The sequence below is a fragment of the Poecilia reticulata genome, chromosome 8 (genome assembly GCF_904066995.2).
Source record: "Poecilia reticulata chromosome 8, P_reticulata-male-v2, whole genome shotgun sequence".
NCBI lineage: Eukaryota > Metazoa > Chordata > Actinopteri > Cyprinodontiformes > Poeciliidae > Poecilia > Poecilia reticulata.
Genome location: NC_088837.1, coordinates 22,413,632 through 22,434,619, shown reverse-complemented (window position 1 = coordinate 22,434,619; position 20,988 = coordinate 22,413,632). Strand labels below are relative to the sequence as shown.

Below are 20,988 nucleotides of genomic sequence, written 5' to 3'. Positions count from 1 at the left end.
GGTCCGATTCCCGGTCTTTCTGCATGGAGTCTCCATGTTCTCCCTGTGCATGGTGGGTTTTCTCCGAGTACTCTGGTTTCCTCCCACAATCCAAAAACATGACTGTCAGGTTAATTGGTCTCTCCAAATTGCCCCTAGGTTGTGAGTGTGTGTGTGCATGGTTGTTTGTCCTGTTTGTCCCTGCGTTGCCCTGCGACAGTGTGACCCCGCCTCTTGCCCGAAACGTGAGCTGGAGATGGGCACCAGCACCTCCCTACCCCACTAGGGGGCAAGGGTGAAAGAAAATGGATGGATGTTTCAAGTGGGAAAGCAGGAAAATTGCATTCCTGCATCATGTTTTAAATGTTGATGTTGAGGGTGGAGTGTTTGGTCAGAGACACCAGCAGCCGGTCCTCCACCTCTTGGCTCTCGCACTCAGTATAAAGGTCATAAATGTCTCTGCTCAGGTTCTGCATGAGGGGAAACATTCATGGGGATCAACGTTCAGCTTGGCGGAACAGGAACAAAACAAAACTGCAGTCAAGCATTCAAGCTGGCAGAATAATGAGTAAACCCCAATTATCTCGTTTAAACTAATTTGGTTAGACAAACCTGTATTTAATGACCCAATGTTATAGATTATATATCTTTCCATCTTAAATGCAAAATGTATATATTTATTAAACTTTGTAACTTGTTTCCTGCAGTTCCAGGGTGAGTCTTTCTTCATGACTCACCATCAGGAAGTTTAAACCTCTGCAACAAACTTCATTTTAATCACAACCAGCTGCTGATTTTACTGAGTTTTGGGATTTCCAGTCAAATCCTTTATTTTCCGGTTTGAGTTGAATCAGGTGTGGCCCACGTTGGGTCGTGGCGGGTCATATGTTCATTTATTCTCAGCTAAAAATAGGTTTACTTTTGTTATCAAATGTAAAATATGTCGGAGATGCAGCGATCAGAGCTTTTCTGTCCAGCACTGATCTCCAGTTTTCATTCTGCTCTGATCTTCCTGGAGTTTTTCTCCAGGGAGAAAAATGTTCTGCAGGTTCTGAGTTTCAGGTAGAAGTTCTGAATGAAACAGAAAATATTAAGATTTTTCCACTTTATGCTTCAAAGCATTGACCTCTGATCTTCATGGGATGGAAATGTTTTACTTTAATTAGGACTTTCTGAAAGGCAGAGTTGATGAAAAATATTTTTAATGCAAATATTTAAATTTGGACAGAAAAGAACAGAATGAGCAGCAAATGAACCAAATGCAGAAGAAGAAAAATGTTTTTAAACTACATGAAGAACAACTGCAGCAAATAAAAAAAGGAAGATTTAATATTCAAATCTGACGAGTTAGGAGCCGATAGAAACAGAAAATGTTCAGTGAGAAAAACTGATCAACATTTCAATGAAATCTGATGATTTGAAAGGATGTTTCAAATGTTCATGTTTTCTAAAGGAAAACATAAGAGAAACAACATCTTGATATTCAGTGTGAAGCTTTGACTGGAAACAAACAGGAAAACATGAGGATTCTGGAATAATCCCAGCTTCCATCTTTAAAGGACTGGAAGAAGAAAAAGTTTTCAAGGACTTGATCAGAAAAGTTTCACCAAGAAATAGATTGTGGAGATGAACTATCTGTTCAATAGTGAGAGAGTTTCTCTGACAGGAGGAAAATCTTTACTCTTTAGATTCAAATCAGCTCAGAAACACTGAAGAGGAACCAGAACTGACTGTAAATCCAGGAATCAGAGGTTCAGTGAATGTGGTGTTGAAGGTGTACAGGTGGATCAGTGAGTCAGAGGAGACTCTGTAGAAGGACAGAATGCCAGCAGGACAGTCCACATACACTGATACTCTGTGAGAGACGGAGGAGGAGGGGAGACGAATTCGTCTGTTATTGTGCCAGACAGAGTAACCACGATTAGAGCAGATCAGACTCCAGGAATGATCATTCTCTCCAAACCCACAGTTTCCACTGCCTCCTTTCCTCCTGATTCTTCTGTAACTCACTGATATCTCAACATATCCTCTCCACTTGACCTCCCAGTAACAGCGACCAGTCAGACCAGTTCTACACAGCAGCTGATACCAGTCATCAAATCTGTCTGGATGATCAGGATATGACTGAAGCTCCGTCACATGTGTCACTTTCCTGTTGTCTTCAGACAGTTTGATGTTTCTGCTCACTGTGTTTTTGTCGATGGTGAGTTGACAGGAATCTGATGGAGAGAACAAACAATCCAGCTGTTGTTATTGATCATTTATTGATCTTTGATGATGATCCTGAATGAGTGATGTGACAGTTTGAAGATGGTTGAATGAGAGCTGCCTTGTTGTCATGAATCAGATGAAAAACACACTTACACTTCCTCAGACCTGGTGTCAAGAATCGGCGTCCAACAGGCTCCACCCTGAAAGGAGGAGGGGGGTCAGACCATCAGTCTATTTCAGCAGCAAACATGGACATTACATGTCTCTCAGACACACAGTGTCCTCCACTGAGACAGGAACAGTCCAACATCTGGATTGCAAACTGCAATGGATGTAGGAAGGACAGTTGGTGCTGCTGCAGCACAACTCATTTCTCCAAACACAGAAAAAGCTCCAACAGAGGAGAAAGGAAATTCCTCAGTAACAACCTGAAGAAACTCAGTGAAGCCTAAAAGGACATCAGGAAACTAAGGAAACATTTCTGGAAGCTCAACCTGATTTAATAATCAGCATTAAAACACAATCTAAACTCTGATCAACACCTGGATACCTGCTCCATCCACACTCCCACACACAGATGAAGGAATGAAACACTAAACAGCCCTGCTGCTGAAAACCTGCTGTGACCTCACTGTAATATCCAGAAATACAAGCATTAAAAAGGAGAAGCTGCATCACATTCAACAAACAGTTCAACAAGAACCAAAGATTTGATCACTGAGCTCAGACTCACAAACCAGGGAGAGGATTCCATCATCACACACCTCTGACAAACACCTCCAACCTTTCAGCACTTCCTCTACCAACCACCAGGTGGCGCTGCATACATTTACAATGAGGCCAAGAAGAAGAATGAACGTAATGGCTTGTGAAAGTGTCCAAGGAGCATCTGGAGCAAGAACCAGCAGATCCAACAGTCCAGAGAGTCTTTGTTAGCATCTTTCCTCTCAGATATGACATCATCACTCTACTGATGTCACACTCTCATGTCACTGATCAGGAGCTGCTGATCTACATTTCCAGCATGGAGGACGGAGAAGATCTCAGCTCTGATGAAGAGCTGGCCTGCCTTCAAACTGATTCAGGTAAAAGAAATATTTCCAGAGGAAGTCAGACTAAAATGTTGGATTGTTCTGCTGCTGCAATCAGAACAAGAAGAAGCTTCAAGTTCTTCTCAGCTCCACGTTCCTGTCAGAGACTTCAGCTCCTCACGAGGAGAACAACTAAAGCCTGGAACAGACTGACACCAACATCCTGACATCTCATCCTGAACAAAGCTTTGCAGCATCAAGGTGACTCTTGGCTCCATATATGGACAGATTTCCTCTAAAGGGGGCGGAGCCTGGATTGCAGGAACCAGCAGCAGCTTCCAGGAACAAACCTTGGGAGCCTCTGGAGGAAAACATAGAGATGAGATTCCTGCTTTAATCAGTGGATTCATTGGTAGAAAACATGACGACTGAAATATCTGAGAGCTGCAGCTCTATTTTCTACAGATCTGCTGGAACATCAGATAGAAATGGAGAATTTCATCATTTCACATCAAATCTGTTCATCTTCCATCGATACAACTGAATTATTGACCTGAACTGGTTCTAAAGGCCTGGATGACCTGCGTCACTCTATCAGTCCTTATCTACATTCATTTTCAATAAATTAGAATATTTATGAAAAGTATTTCAATAACTCAGCTCACAAGTTAAACACATCATACAGATTAATTCCCCACAAACTGTTTTATTTGTTCATGATGATGATTTGTTGCTTACAGCTCATGAAAACATGACATTTCTGATCAGATTACAGCCCACCAAAAAACCTTAATGCAGAAATGTGGGCTTAATGAAAAATATGTTTAATATCTGCTGAAGTTGTCTTAAATCAGACTAACAAGCCTCATGGGAACCATATTCTAATTTATTGAATACGACTGTAAATGTTAATATGAGATGGAGATTATTGACATTAATTCAGTAATCAGGATGTGGAGGAGTTTAAAGTTACTGGGACATTCATGGCAGGAGACTCTGCGCCCTGACTTCAGTAATCAATGTTACTGCCAGTTCATGCTAGCTTACAGCTATTTAATGTGTTTATTTATTACAGTCGATTTAAACAAAAAGCTGGTAAGATTACATAAAACTTGTCTAACCTGAATCAGTTTCACACCCAAAACTCAGACAGCGTTTAGCAGCTTAACTTACCTCAATATGTTTTTACAGACAATGAATTTTTAAAGCTAGCAGTTCATGCTAACAGGGAGGCAAAGGTGGCACCAGAATCACTGATTACTTTCAAACTAACGAACAAATCAAAAAATCTCAATGCGACTTGGATGGAATGTGTAACGCAACGCTTTATCGAAATGTAGTAAAGTACAGATACTGTAAAATGTAGTGGAGTAAAAGAACCCAGGATTAAAGATCCATGAAAAATGTCCTTAAGTTTAGTAACAAAGTTCTTGTTCCAACAACCAGGATCAGGTGAGGGACCTCTGCAGTCCATGATGTTTCCTCTCCCTCTTCTAAACCATCTGATGGGCTGATATCATCCCTCTGCTTTATAAGTAAAATGTTTTTCTTTCTCTTGTTATGACTCCTTTATTTTTCCTAAATGTGACATCAGAGCTGTGGATCTGGAATCTGATTGGTCGGATGGATATTTTCCTGGATTTCCAACATGAAGAGTCTCTGCCTTTTTCCAAGACGTTGGGAATTTTTCCAAACATTATTGAACAATCCTAAAAGCTTTCCCAACTACTTAAAACCTAAACACATTAGTATTTTCTTGGAGCTGAACTCTAAAAGGTCTTATTATTGTTTTTATAATTTGTACCACGGTCAACAGAGCACAATTCTACTTTTTCCTCATTCACTGCAATTCTCCATTTCCTCTTTAAAACAAGGAATTTAAATTCTCTCCTGATTCCTCTCATTCATTTGATCATTTTCCAGATGTCGCCCCCTGGTGGAGAACAAACTACTACATTTATTTTATATTTTTATGAAATCCTGAAAGTTGTGAGTTTTGTTAAAATCGTTATTTCTCTCTCAGAGCTTTTAAACATCCATCTGACCAACATGGAGTTACTTTTCTTCTCATCTTTGCTCTTTGGGGCTGATTGGTCTGGAGCTCCATCAAATATTGTATTAAAGTCCTTTCTGTCATCAGTAGATCCTCATCTAACTGAACTTCACTTTTATTCATTTAGTCAGAGTCCCTATTAAACTCTATTAAATCCATCCCACTCTTTAATTTTCCTGGTGAGCCGTTCTTAGTCAGGAGAATATTCCAGAAAACTGGGTAATGATCTCTGCCTAAAGATGAGGCGTCTATTTAGCTTCAAACTAAATGTTTCCCATCAGACTGACTAAAGACGTTTCTCCTCTTCCTCCTCTATCAGACCTTCTCTGCTCCTGCAGCAGGTTCCTCCTTACCTGAGAGCTTCCAGTCTCCAGTGTGGACCCTTCAGTCCAGCCGACAGCAGCTTCACTCCTGAGTCTCCTGGATGATTGTAGCTCAGGTCCAACTCTTTCAGATGGGAGGGGTTAAAGGTCAGAGCTGAGGCCAGAGATGCACAGCCTTCTTCTGAGACCAAACAGCCTGATAAGCTGCAGACACACAATTCCGTCCGTCCGTCCGACCGACGGACGGAAATAAATAAATAAATAAAGCCAAGCAACTGCTGGAATCTGTAATAATAATTCTTTTTGTACCTGATGTGCAACAATTTGTCAAGAGCCCAGAGTTGCCTGAAGTTACCTGAGAGTTTCCAATTTGCAGTTTGGACTCTCCAGTCCAGCAGAGAGAAGCTTCACTCCTGAATCCTGCAGGTTGTTGTTACTCAGGTCCAGTTCTCTAAGACTGGAGGCCTGGGAGCTGAGAACTGAGGACAGAGCTTTACAGCTTCTCTCTGAGAGGTTACAGAAACTCAGTCTGAGGAGACAGGGAGGAAAATCTGTTATTAAACAATTCTTCAGAACATATATCAACAATATTCCTGTTTTACTGATTTAAGGGACAGTTTTATATATAATTATGTTCCCTTTTGTTGTGAGAAAAATATGACAAGAGTAATGTGGGAAAAAATTGAAACAGATTTGCTCCAGACATTTCAAAAACAAGCACTAGCCAAACATTAAATACAGAAAAAATGGTAACACTTTATTTGTGCATAAGATTGACATGAAACTGTCAAAAATATCTTCTGTCATGAAGATGGAGTCTTCATGAATGTTTACGACTTTGTCATGAAGTGTCATTCGGTAAATAATGACACATTTAATCCAAAGTTGCATTAAAACTTGTATTAAAAGTCCAATAAACTGGTCAACTTTCCATCAGATGTGACGATGTCAAGTCAGTCTTATGCACACAAATAAAGCGTTACCGGGAAATTTAATCTAGTATTTAAAGCATTCTGAAAACATCCCACCAACCTGACACTAAAGGTCACTAAACACATGGAAAACACTTTCAGAAATCACCACAATTAAAACTGCATTCATAAATATCACAACATTGAACCAAATATGGTTTTAAACATGTTATTGGAACAGGATGGGCCACCAATATGTTACGATCCTCATGTCATCACACAGAAAACACAAAGTCCAGACCAGATTATGTTTTTAACGTAGAGGTTTTATTAAACCCAAGTCTGTACACAAAGTGGTTCTGGCAGTCTGGGTAAAATAAAAGAGTGAGAGAACGAAGAAATAAGCAGCAGTTGGCCGTCGGATTCAGGGCTGTGGGGCTCACACTGATTCTGATGTTCATAATAGTTATCTCTTCTTTAATTTAAATTATTATTCTTTCTACTGCTATACTTAAATTATAATTAAAAACAGCTTATTGATCACAAAAGGAAATAAAATATTGTAACTCATTTTAATTCAAATTCTTCAAGGGTTATTGTAGATATTAATGACTGTTTAGCTTAAAGATCTCTTGTGGTTTGTATAACAGTGAATTTCTAGAAGGTTCTGACTTTGTATTATTTATATTCTAGATAAATTCCTCTACTTGTTTCTCTGAATATAGATGATTATTTTAACATGTTGCTCATCCTCTTCCTGTTACTGAAACATTTCCACTTATTCTAGAATCTACATTTGCTCTCAGCCAAATATCTTCAATGCCAATAATATCTGTTAATGTCATTTATCTGAACAGTCTAACTTCCTGTCCATCAGCCAATCAGCTCCTTGTATTTTCTCAGTAGACCAATCAGTGGAAGCCCCGCCCAGCCCATGATGTGAAGACAGAGAGACAAACTGAACTCTGATAGCTACTGTATATTTGGCCCTCTGCTGCTCTGTCTACCATGTCATTGTGGTTCCAGTAAATGGGTTGGTTTCCCAGGTCCATTCAGCATCACGTGAAAAATGGTGCTATAGGGTAATAAGCTGTTCTTTGCAAAGTTACACAGTCAAAATTAACAGAAATAACTTGAGTTGTTTAGCTAGTCATAAGAGACAAAATGACGTTAAACATTTAATCCTTTAATTTATAAATGCCATGGTTGCAAACTAAATATTTAGCTTCAAACTAAACATTTCCCATCAGACTGACTAAAGACATTTATCCCCTCTTCCTCCTCTATCAGACCTTCTCTGCTCCTGCAGCAGGTTCCTCCATACCTGAGAGCTTCCAACATTGAGGTAGAGCCCAAGATCTGAACTGGACATTTATAGGAGAGGAAAAAAGTTAATAAATTAACCTGTCAATAAGATGAAATAGTAATAACATTCTCATGTAGTTCTGTGTGTAATAAAAATCAACATTTGTCACATGTAGAACGGATCAGAAAAGAAACATCCTTCATTGATCCACAGCAGGGAGTTCAGGTTTACCAGCAGCAAGTTTAAAGTAAATTGAAGAATCAGATAATCAAGACAAGGTAAAAATAAATAAATAATAAAAATAATAGTAGGAGACTGTAGAGTAATGACACATTTACTACAGAGGAATAATAATGCTGTAAATTTAATAAAAACAGCATCATCAGTTTCAAAGAAATGTGCAGCTCAGTAGGGCAATTTATAATCATCTATAAGATTTGTATATTTGTATGTTGAAACAACAATAGACTATTTAAAAGGAATGTAAAAAGACACCAGGTAACAGCCAGAATGTATATAATTAATGAGTTTGTTGGGAGCTAGGGGTGCACCGATTTATCGATGCTGATTTCCTTAATTTTAGGAGATCGGTAATCGGACGATTTTTACATGTGAAGCTGATCTTATCCACTGATGTCATCAACCTCGGCAAAAGTCTAAAATCAACCGCTGTGCTTTTCTTTTCTCCCGTGAGAAAGGTTTGACTGACAAACCGGCCGACCAGCTCATGTCTGCACATTTACAGTTAACGAGTTGCCCCATTGTTGCTAATTCAGGAACTTTCTTGATATATTGAGCAACATTTCAGACAAAAACATGGTATCAGCCAAAATTGGAATCGGTAAATTAGGTTTTTTAAAAGATCAGTAATCCATGATCATCCAGAAAACTGCAATCGGTGCACCCTTATTGGGAGCAGTTCTGGTTAGAAAGTCTAACAACTGCTGAGAGAAAGGATCCACAATAATGCTCATTTGTGTGCCCAGGATGCAGCAATCTGTCAAGTATCCAGAATTACACTATCAATAAAGTCTGACCACTGCCTTTCTAAACACCTCTGTTGGTTCTGTTAGCATGGAGGGAATGAAAACCAGCAACATTTAGGTGTAGAAACTTGTTAGAGACAGGATGCCACTTGTTGCACATCCTATCACAGTTCCACTCTGGAATCCACCGAGTTCATGAGAGCAAGCCATTCTTGCTCTCATGAACTAGTAACACCTAGTCTACATGCCTAGGTGTTACTTTCATAAACCTGTGGCCATGGAAGTTACTGGAACACCTGATCTGATTCCCATCATTTGGATGGTGGTCAAATACTTTTGTCAATCTCTGCTAGCAGCTGGTGGATAGAAATCACCAGGATTGGTCACATTTTACCTGAGAGTTTCCAGGTTGCAGTTTGGACTCTTCAGTCCAGCAGAGAGAAGCTTCACTCCTGAATCCTGCAGGTTGTTGTTACTCAGGTCCAGTTCTCTGAGACTGGAGGACTGGGAGCTGAGAACTGAGGACAGAGCTTCACAGCTTCTCTCTGAGAGGTTACAGCCACTCATTCTGAGGAGACAGGGAGGAAAATCTGTTATTAAACAATTCATCAGAATTTATGTTCTTTCAAATCAATGTTTTTATTGGACAGAGAAGGAACCATCTTATTTTACACAACCTTTGTATTTGTTGTGAACTGGTTCATTCTATAGTTGGGCCTCCAACCTTAAATGACAGAACTACAGGTAACAAGGAGGTTGGAAAGAGAATTATAAAATTCCACAATTAACTATATTAATCCAATTTCACTTTTAACATAAAGTCGAGGAGTTTTGCTGCTTGAATATGTAGCATTTTGTTCAGCTGCCGAAGGAAGTCTGCTTCTTTTTTGCACATCCCCCCCAGTGGGACACTTAGAAGGGACAGTGCACCAATATATAAACTGAAACATGAATATTTACCTCATAATTAACAGATTTCTACCTATCAAAAATAACTGCAGCAACAATCTGTGTCCTTACAGAGCTTTGTTGGAGGCTTTAACCACTGGCAGCAGCCTCAGAAGAGCCTCCTCTGAAGCAGAGTATTTCTTCAGGTCAAACACATCCAGATCTTCTCCTGATGACACTAAGATGAAGACCAGAGCTGACCACTGAGCAGGAGACAGTTTATCTGTGGAGAGACTTCCTGAACTCAGAGACTGTTGGATCTCCTCCACTAGAGAACGATCATTCAGTTCATTCAGACAGTGGAACAGATTGATGCTTTTCTCTGCAGACACATTCTCACTGATCTTCTCCTTGATGTACTGAACTGTTTCCTGATTGGTCTGTGAGCTACTTCCTGTCTGTGTCAGCAGACCTTGTAGGAGTCTCTGATTGGTCTGCAGTGAAAGTCCCAGGAGGAAACGGAGGAACAAGTCCAGGTGTCCATTTGGACTCTGTAAGGCCTGGTCAACAGCTCTCTGATGGAGAGACTTTAGTTTAGGTTTATTAAATAATGAAGACTTTTTAGATGTTTGTGTTTCTTCCATCAGGTTGACCCCAGAGTTGATGAAGGTCAGATGAACATGAAGAGCAGCCAGAAACTCCTGAACACTCAGATGGACGAAGCAGAACACCTTGTCCTGGTACAGCCCTCTCTCCTCTCTAAAGATCTGTGTGAACACTCCTGAGTACACTGAGGCTGCTCTGATATCGATGCCACACTCTGTCAGGTCTGATTCATAGAAGATCAGGTTTCCTTTCTGCAGCTGATCAAAAGCCAGTTTTCCCAGAGACTCGATCATCTTCCTACTCTCTGGACTCCAGTGTGGATCTGTTTCAGCTCCACCATCATACTTGACCTTCTTCACTTTGGTCTGAACCACCAGGTAGTGGATGTACATCTCAGTCAGGGTTCTAGGCAGCTCTCCTCCCTCTCTGGTCTCCAACACATCCTCCAAAACTGTAGCAGTGATCCAGCAGAAGACTGGGATGTGGCACATGATGTGGAGGCTTTGTGACGTCTTCATGTGGGAGATGATCCTGCTGGCCTGCTCCTCATCTCTGAATCTCTTCCTGAAGTACTCCTCCTTCTGGGGGTCATTGAACCCTCTGACCTCTGTCGCTATGCCAACACACTGAGGAGGGATCTGATTGGCTGCTGCAGGTCGTGTGGTTATCCAGAGGAGCGTAGAGGGAAGCAGTTTCCCCCTGATGAGGTTTGTCAGCAGAACATCCACTGAGCTGGACTCTGTAGCATCAGTCAGGATCTCCTTGTTGTGGAAGTCCAGCGGAAGTCTACTCTCATCCAGGCCATCAAAGATGAACAGAACCTGGAAGTGTTCAAAGCTGCAGATTTCTTTGGTTTCAGTAAAGAAGTGATGAACAAGTTCCACCAAGCTGAACTTTTTCTCTCTCAGCACATTCAGCTCTCTGAAGGTGAATGGAAATATGAAGTGGATGTTTTGGTGGGCTTTGTCTTCAGCCCAGTCCAGAGTGAACTTCTGTGTTAAGACTGTTTTCCCAATGCCAGCCACTCCCTTTGTCATCACTGTTCTGATTGGTTGATCTCTTCCAGGTGGGACTTTAAAGATGTCTTCTTGTCTGATTGTTGTTTCTGGTCTGTGTGGTTTCCTGGATGCTGTTTCAATCTGTCTGACCTCATGTTCATCATTGACCTCTCCAGTCCCTCCCTCTGTGATGTAGAGCTCTGTGTAGATCTGGTTCAGAAGGGTTGGACTTCCTGCTTTAGCAATCCCCTCAAACACAGACTGGAACTTCTTCTTCAGACCAGATTTAAGTTGATGTTGACAAACTGCAGCAAGATGTTCTAAATTAACACAAAAAGTAAAATCAGAGATGAAACAAAAAATACCTTCTGAAGATGATTTAAATAAATGTGATTCCATTTCTTCAGACATCAGTAAATGTGTCATTTATCCATCAGGTCAAATCTTTGTAGAAATCCTCTTACTGCTCTGCAGATGGTCAGCCAGCTCCTCCTGCTTCATCCTCCTCAGGAAGTTCAGTGTGATCTTCATCACTGCCTCTCTGCTGCTCCTCCTCTGCTCTTCATCATCACCTCTCAACACCTCATCATCCTCTCTCTGACTCTCTGAGCATTCTGGGTAATCTGGACTCAGAACCTTCTGGATCTTCTTCAGCTCATTCTTCACAAAAGTGACAATGTTTTCCTCCAGCAGCTGGAACAGAATAATAGATGAAGGAAACATCAGACTGAAATCATGGAGCCAAACACCAGATGGATGTTGGACAGACTGACAGTCCTCTGGTCTACAAAGTGCAGCATGGAGACGACTGTGAACAGAACCATGGAAAAGTAGTTGTTGTTCATGTACAGACCATAAATATGGAGTCCAGCTGTGTTTGATGCTGCTGGGCAGACAGACCACTGGGAACCTCTGAGCTCTGCTGGTCCACTCTGTGGAGGAACCAGGAACAATCAGGAAGGCAGGAAATATTCATCCAGCAATATTTACTAATAAAATAAGTGTCACATTAAAAGCAGAAAACAGAGCATCACATGAACACAATACAAAGAAGTTGGAAAGAGGAAGATGAACTACAAGGATGAAGACCAGTAACACCAGAATCACCAGTAGACATTTTAAAAAGTTGGTGCTGAACTTGGACTTCAAACTGTCCACACTGTCAGCAGATCTGATGCTGGTGGAGACAGTGTCCCAGAGCTTGGGGACAGTGGAAGTGAAGGCTCTGTCCACACAGGTCTTCAGGACAGTGTGAGACATCCATCAGGTTCTGATGACTGGATCTGAGGTGATGTGGACATGGAGGAGCTCTGAGATATGTGGGTGTGTCCATGTGGGATCCTCTCCTGGATGTTATAGAGGATTTAAAATGGATCCTGTAGATCCTGGAAGCCAGTGAGCTCACATTATATCTTTCCAAACAGAGATAATCAGAAGGTAAAGGTCCATGAAGTGATATCTGGATGTGAGCAGTGAACCAGATGATCCACATAGGTGTAAAGATGTAATGTTCCTGCTGATCCCACTAAGAACCAGCAGAACCTCTGATGGTCCACATCAGCTCAGTCTGGTTGAGTTCCAGCAGATCTCACCAACCACATCATGAAGCTTTCCATCCTGCTGAACTAATCTCACAATGCACACAGGAACCAAGTCCTGATGGACCAGACTGGCTTTACCAGGTATTTCCCAGTTGGTGGTGGAAATGTGTCCCACTGTTAATCTGACATGGAGCCAGGAAACATCTGAGCAGCAACGAGAACCCCCAGATTCTGTTCATAGATGTGAACTGTTTTCCTTCACAGTAAATTTCTTCATGGAGTTTAGATCTGGTGAGGAATGGGGGCCACTTCATTATTCTTTAATCTTTAAGGCTTTTCCTGGTAGCCACAAAGTGGAGGACTTAGATGCAGGCCATGGAGCATTGTCCTACAAATTATCATCTTCTTGAAAGATGCAGCTTTTTTCTTTTTCTTCTAAAAACTGGCAGGAGGTTTGGGAGTTGATTTTGAGTCCATCTTCAACCTGAAACGGTCCAATTAGCTAATTTTTAATCTGACCTGCAGCAGGAGCAGATGTTGAAATCAGCTTCAGTTTGCCAGCCAGGTGGCAGAACTTGTCTGATATTATGTTAGAGCAAAACAAGTTATCACTATTTACATGTTTTGGTTAATACTTCTTAACGTGTTTAATATTTTTCTAGAATTACATGATTCTTTAAAAAATTATTTGCGCACAAAAGAAGACTAGAAGCCACTCTCCTTATCATGAATGAAAAGTTTTGTAGAATAGTTTTGTCATGTTGAGCTTAAATGAATTCAGCTTTGATATCAAAGTAAAATGTTTGAGGAAAAATGAAAACCAAACTTGTGTCTTTGCTCATCATAGAGTGATGAGCAGCTAGTGGCTGGTTGCGATGGTCAGCGCTGAAAGCCAATTCATGTTTGAGGCCTCCAGCCAACATTTGAGACCAGACCTGCAGCTGTTTACTACTTTCTACACATTCAACCTAAAACATCAAGATGAAGCAGCAAAGACTTTGGAGTGTATTCAATGGTAAAACTACTCCCATGATTTTATTTTGAAAACACTTTACAATGAGTAAAATACAATAGGAAAGTTTTTAGGAGCCACAAAGCAAGTTATAGTTAACAGCTGACCAATATGGTGACGTGTTATCTTAATATATTTAAAAATGGAATAATCCACATTAGGCAAAGAACTTTTTTATATTACATTGACTTTCTGCCTTCAAATTGCCAGTTTTCCAAAAGTGTTTCTTATTTTTATTGTGTTGTTTAGGCTCTTCATTGAGGTTAACCCAGAAAGGCACAAAGACCATCCATGGAAAGGTGGCGTCCAGCAAAGTGGGCAAGATAATCCAGAAGAAACTGCAGACGGTGATGCTCATGTTTCTACCTGATCGAAAACCTGATGCACCTTTAGTGTAATTTCAGATTAATAGTTGTCCTTTGTTTCTTTGAAATCATTCTATTTCCAAATCATTTAAGGTCTAATTGACATTTTCTCATCCTTTTCCAGGCTCCATGGTTCCCTGTGCTGCATCTTAGAAAGGAAGAACCACTTTGACTGATAAATAATAAATGCAGAATCCCATGTCATGTTGTCCTAAACTGGGTTTTATAATGGAACTATTACTGGTTTTATTTTTGTCTTAAACAAACCAAGAGGCCTGGATATGTCATCATTTTCCAGAACATTATTTTTGAATCCTTAAGACTGTAAAAAATGATTAATTAAACTCAGTTTAAGACACTAGAAACTGTAATTTTTCAATTTTTGAAGTCTGTGTTGAGCTAATTATGCACTTGAATGAAACACATTTGAACACTAATATTTTATTTTAAAGGAAGCAGCAGAAAACTGTTGTGTATAAGTTTAATTGTGGAGACCTGAGGATCAGGCCCGGCAGGCATTGGGGGGGACATTGCCCACCCACAGTCACAGCTGTGCCCCCCTTGGACTGGAAGCTGTTTGTTGTTTTTACCTTACAATGGCCAACAGTCTGTTATTCCTATATCGATTTGATACAGTAGGGGCTTCCGCTACTGTGTCCTCACTTCCCATATCTGTGTCCTCTGTCACTTTTTTCAGCAGTTAAAACTATTTAATCCATTGTTAACATGTGGTAACCTGTTTTTCCGAGCCGCCTTTAAACGCAACATGAACGCTGCAACGCTCGCTCTGGGTTTACACCTGTGTGGGAGTGAAGGAGACCTGCTGCTGCTGTGCAGAGCTACGCAGGTGTGTTAGAGTCATGGCAGCAAAACTTTTCACAGTTTTTCCCCCAAACTAATCGACGTCTTTAACAAGACGTGTTACCATATGCATTGATGGAATGAAAATAAAATGACCTAATATTCAGTCTAATGTTCCCATGGCAACAGAACCCAACAGAACTTGGTATCGTCACATGACCGCAATGACAGATAAATAGATCAGTTACACCAGTTAGAAACAGCTCACCTCTCTGATGGTGGAGATCCAGGAGATTTAAAGTAAATGATCTCATCCTTTGATCTGTCACTCTTAAAGGACACACAGCTGGGTTCTGGTTCTGGTTCTGGTTTGAGTCTCTGATGGATCCTGACAGAAACATGATGATTAAAACTGAATCTGTTCAGTCTGGATGAAGCAGCAAAGAGGAGCAGCAGCAGCTTCATCACCACGTCTGTTTTGGCCTGATATAGTGAACGCTGTGTGAAAAGGGCTGTGGACAGTTAGAGATGGTGACCTCACCTCTGACCTTTGCTCTGGCTTTCATTTTCCCCACACAGAGTGGTTTTAGAGGGAGGTACTCCCTCCTCTCTGTCCTCACACTGATCCATGCTGCTTAATTCACGTCAGCTCACACACTTTCTAGCTGCACCTGCAGAGGAAACACACACCATTCATCTCTGATCATCCACCGCACATCAACTCTGATCATCCTTTAAAAGATCAGCTGCTCCTCCTCTGATTGGCTCTTCTTAGTGTCAGGTGAATGCAGTCAGACAGCAGAGAGGCAGAGGAAGCTGCCATCAGCTGCTGCACTTCTACTATCAGTCCACTAGATGGAGACATAGAGCAACATTTACATTCACTGAACCACATTGATTAACTCTGACTGTACATCAAGAGCTGAACATTTGCTCCATGAATACTTAATGATGTGACTGAATAGAACATATTTTAACAATATTTTATTTTAAAGGAAGCGACAGAAAACTGCTGTGTATGAGTTTAATTGTGGAGACTTGAGGACCAGGCCCTGCAGCATTGGGGGTATTGGGGGGACATTGACCGCCCACGGAGACAGCTGTGCCAAGAGGTGACAGGTAGTTGACAGGTGTTGACCCTGGAAGGGCATACAAGGTTTTGACCGCTGTGGCAGAATCATTGTTAACATTGTTGCTGTGTATCATGGAATAAATGGATTTTGTTCACAAGTGATTCATCTGACTGGAACAGATGTGGAATTTGGACTACAAGAAGGTCTTTGGGATTGACTTTACACGCAATCAACAGGTACAGCATTAGCTGCTCAGTGCGTCAAAATTAAGCAGCAACGGATCAACGCTTATTATTAAGCGTATTAATTGTACTAGCCAGTATTAAACTGGCTAGTACAACTGCTGCTACAATAATAAACAGTAGTGGATTGATTGAGTGCATAATTAGCTCAACACAGACATTATCAAACTAGTCTTAATTCAAAACCATCACAATCATGTCTGCCATTTGCTCAAATGATCAACTTTAAACTCATAAATTAACAATGGAAGTGAATATGACAGTGTGAACCTGACAGAGGATTGGTTTTCTCTTACTCTCGTCTGTGAAGCTGATGGTTTTTATTCTCATGCTGCCTCCCTCATCTGCTCTGCTTTTTGCTCTGTGTGCTATGCTATCTTTCTTAAAGCCTCTGTTTGCACATGTTCCAAATTGAAAACTCCAAATTGAGTATGGATCTGGTCTCGATGAGAAGATTGGGTAAAGGACAGCCCTCCTGCCGGATCATTTATCTATTTGCATCTGGATAAATGATGGACTCCTGGGAGAAGGAAGACCCTGAGTCTCTCCATATTGTTGGTTTGCCAACATTTAAAATGCACGTAATTGAATTTTTGATAACAGGATTTCTGCTTTTTGGACCTGGCAGGCACCTTGGATATCCTGAATTTTGGGAAATGTTGGCAGCTATTCTGGCCATTGAGTTATTGATCGGTTCATACAGTTTAAGACACTAGATTCTAGATAAATGCCTTGCTGTGAACACTCAGACTCAGATGCTGTGTGGGCAGAACCAGACAGGAAGGGATTCTTGTTGAGAACCACAGCTCAGTTGCAGTTCCTCAAACTTGTTGTCAGGAAGGAACAGACCTTTGGAGAAGTTGCAAGCTCAGCTCGGCGAGATTGATCATCAGTTTGGCTGTCTGGAGTTGCCATTGAAATGTAACAGTAAGACTGATGGGAAACTTAACAGATTTGGCCTGATTCAAAATAAATTATTGTCAATCAAAATCAATCAATAAAATTTTATTTGTACAGCACGATTCAGTAGCAAGGCATTTCAAAGTGCTTTACATTATCAAAAACACAGAAACACAAAAGTCATGCAACATTGAATCAACAATCAAAACATTACATTAAGTTGTTAAAAATGTAATTGATTACGTTTCAAATAAAACTCTAACCAGGTGGGTTTTTAGTTGAGATTTAAAGGCACTCAGTGTTTCAGCTGTTTTACAGTTTTCTGGAAGTTTGTTCCAGATTTGTGGTGCATAGAAGCTGAATGCTGCTTCTCCTCGTTTGGTTCTGGTTTTGGGGATGCAGAACCAGAAGATCTGAGGGGTCTAGACGGTTGGTACAGCAATAACAGATCTTTAAGGTATTGTAGTGCCAAACCGTTCAGTGATTTATAAACTAACATCAGTATTTTAAAGTCTATCCTTTGAGCTACAGGGAGCCAGTGTAGGAACTTTAAAACTGGTGTTATGTGCTCTGACTTCCTGGTTTTAGTCAGGATGCGAGCAGCAGCTTCTGGATCAGCTGCATCTGTTTGATTGATTTATTAGTCAGACCTGTGAAGACGCTGTTGCAGTAATCAATGCTGCTAAAGATAAACGCATGGATGAGTTTCTCTAGATCGTGCTGAGACATCAGTCCTCTAATCCTGGAGATGTTCTTCAGGTGATAGAAGGCCGACTTTGTGACTCTGAAGGTTCAGGTCAGAGTCCATCACTACTCCCAGGTTTCGGGCTGATTGTTGGGTTTTGTCATCTGAATCTGGCTCCTCTGTGTCAGTCATGGAAGGCTGACTATCTCAAATTATCCTGGATGTTATGAACAAGATGCTCTGCTCCCACTGCCTGCTCCTTTCCCCATAACATCTATGGACCTGACTCAGAGGAGCTCTGTCAGCTGATGACCGCTCCATCACTTATCCAGTACTATGGCTGGGGGGCGATGGACAGTGTTCACTAACTTACTTGCAAACACACAAAGGATAGGTACAAACACACACTGTAAACTCTGACTTTGCCGACCCCTTCTGTTGTGGATGGGATAGTGTGGGATCACGTGGTGTTATTAGTGATTGTAGATCACTTCTTGCTCACCTGGTGACTTCAGTGAGTGGTGATGGGGGAGGTCTACTTTTTGCTGACCGCTATGCTTTTGTCCTTGATCACTGTTTAATTCTACGGATCCGTTTTTATGCTGCTTTGGACACTGTTTTTCCTTTGATATTGACAATAAAATCATTGTAACTGCAGCTTGGATTTACGTTTCGATCAGCTTGCGCATCAACAACCGCTGCCTTACTCAGTTTGATAGTCGCTAATATCCTCCCTCATTGTGTCCCTGTACTGCAGCCTAGGCTGTTGTAATGAGCCAGGTAGTTCACTTGGGCTACCTGTGCTACTCGCCTTCCACCGTCACCCCTCTCTCTTCTCTCTCACTTCTCCTGCTGCTGAACCACATGTTCTGTTTTTTATGTTGGTATCATAAAAAACAACTTTTCATGTGCAGAGGTTTGTTCCAACCTGACAGACTGGTGCAGGTTTACCTTTAAGGTTAGTGGTGGGCGGCACCAGCGCAGCCTTTAAGGCCAGGTGTGTGGGGCGCAGTCTCACACACAGTTGTATTGAGCTGCTGAGTCGGTGTGTTGTGAACTTCTATACTCATGACGTTGCTCAGACCCGAGTGATTGTTGTTCTCAGGATTGCGGTTGGGTCTCGTTCTGCTTTGTGGGCGTTCATGTGGTCAGGCATGTGCTGTGGGGGTTTTTAACCAAGATCCTGAGTTGTTTGGGACTTGGCAGTGGATTGTTTGTGGTTCCCCCCTCCTCCTCCTGGTACGCTCACCTGACCTGAATGTTTGTGGCGCATGAGGAGCGCAGCCTCGTCAACGCCGTTGTTTGGTCTTCGTTTTGTTTCATACCTTTCTCAGCTGGGTGTCATTTACCCAATTGATAATTTCTTTTTATTCAGGTCAGGCTTCAGCCTTTCATAATGAGTTCTTATCATTTTTCAGCATGTTTATGTGCAATTTGTAGATTTTCTTTTACATGTAGGTTTAATTTGTCAATTGCTTGCATGATTGGTTTTGCTGTTTGTTTGTTGTTTGTTTGGTTGTTTTTTTTGTTTTGTTTTTGTATTTACGTCCTTGTTTAGTTATTAATTGGGTTTGAAAACAGAACTTGCTGCTGAAGATGTGATGTGCCATATTGTGTGTTCTGTGAAGTTTGTAAGCTGTTTTTTAATTCTATTGTTGTAGGCCTATTTTAAGCTTTGGAGAAAATAAATCATTAATGTTTAAACATTATAATCCAGCTCTCTTTGTTGCCCTGACCTGACGTAGCCTTTTTGTAGATACTAGAAGCTGAACAGTCCTGGGGCCAAGATCCCAGGTGGCGTCGTTGGTTGTAATATTTTAAAATTTAAATAGCAGACGCCGCTAATTCCACAGTATTTTCTACCATCATAAGTAGTACATGACTGAATACCAAAATTAATTTGCGATATTTTAATGCAGAGTGAAAAAAGACCAAAACATGCACATAAGAACGTTGAATTAATGACAAACACTCTGGTTTCTGATAGATGTGAGGCACCAGGATTAACTAATTATGAATGTTAGTGTGATTTGGAGCAGGCTAGTAGAACAGGATAAATCACCATTACAACCAATGTGCTACTGCTTTACTGAAACAAAATGAAGGCTTTATTAAACCAGGATATCTGAAAAATACTGACTTAAACTGCTATTCTTGTTTTGTGAAACTCAAAGTTTGAATTCAGGATATAGACAAATGAAGCAGTTTGTTCAGAGAAAAATAACAAAGAAACATCAGCTGTTCATGTTGATTGATTGCAGTTCATCACTAATCTAATAATCATTAAAATTAACCTTCAAAAGGAAGAGAGATGAAACTTTGATCTGAAATCAAAAGTGAATCTGTTCTCCAAACTTCAGAAAAAAACAAACAGGAAAGTTCCTGAAGACAAAGTTTAAGTAGGAAACAAATCAAACTTACAGTTTGTTCAAACGATCCAAAGAGATGAAGAAGAACATCAGAACTTCAGACTGACGTTCAAACTGAAAGTAAATGTGGGGGATATTGTGTCACTGATGATGTCACAACTCACATGGTCTTTAGTTTCTTCTTTCAAAGCAGAATAACCAGAAAGTAGATCTGATATGAAATCAGAGGAAACAAAATAAAATCCTCATGAGGAAGAAAAGAAGTTTTGATGAAAATAATGGAATCATGAGGAGAAATGAGCCCAGAAAACAGAACAGCTGCTTCTCTGGGGGGGCAAAATTTAAAATGTGTGTGTGCATATATATATATATATATATATTTTTTTTTTTAAATAACCAAACTGAATATTTGGTTAGTTTTTAAGCCCCTCTATTTGACATGTTATAATTAACACCTTTGACTGGCGTACATGGAGACATGATGGACTTTATGCAGAGTTCATCGCAGAGGAAACTAAAATCAATCAAATAAAAGATCCTTTCTGAATATCATCTCATGGACTCTGAACTAAATGCGTCTTTCTGACCGGGAGCTGACAGCGTGTTGAAGAGTTATGGACACCTTGGTTAGGAAGCTCTGATTGGACAGGTAATTTGACAGGTAACAATATTTCGGGTCGGACCAGAATTATTTGCCTGATGGTGCTC

General features: G+C 40.7%; 1 protein-coding gene and 1 long non-coding RNA gene across 4 annotated transcripts in view; one reads left to right on the top strand and one right to left on the bottom strand.

Moving 5' to 3' along the window:
• LOC145552611 (uncharacterized) overlaps positions 1 to 9,911 on the top strand; it is an 89,293-nt gene extending 79,382 nt beyond the window's left edge. The window contains exons 4-5 of one of the 3 annotated variants that reach the window (XR_014088719.1): positions 4,668 to 4,756; positions 5,594 to 5,678. This is a non-coding gene — a long non-coding RNA (uncharacterized LOC145552611). Of the gene's footprint in view, positions 1 to 4,667; positions 4,757 to 5,593; positions 5,686 to 9,822 lie in introns of those variants that run through there. The other 2 variants (XR_014088722.1, XR_014088720.1) reach the window with 2 other exon arrangements.
• LOC103469074 (NLR family CARD domain-containing protein 3-like) lies at positions 1,376 to 15,697 on the bottom strand. Its single transcript, XM_081610246.1, has 10 exons — positions 15,553 to 15,697; positions 15,280 to 15,399; positions 12,146 to 12,224; positions 11,757 to 11,985; positions 9,821 to 11,612; positions 9,195 to 9,368; positions 5,953 to 6,126; positions 5,628 to 5,801; positions 2,344 to 2,390; positions 1,376 to 2,198 (listed from the first exon to the last, which is right to left on the bottom strand). The coding sequence occupies exons 1-10, from the start codon at positions 15,639 to 15,641 to the stop codon at positions 1,675 to 1,677; spliced, it is 3,402 nt and encodes a 1,133-aa protein (XP_081466372.1). The 5' UTR covers positions 15,642 to 15,697; the 3' UTR covers positions 1,376 to 1,674.
• Positions 15,698 to 20,988: the final 5,291 nt, after the last annotated feature.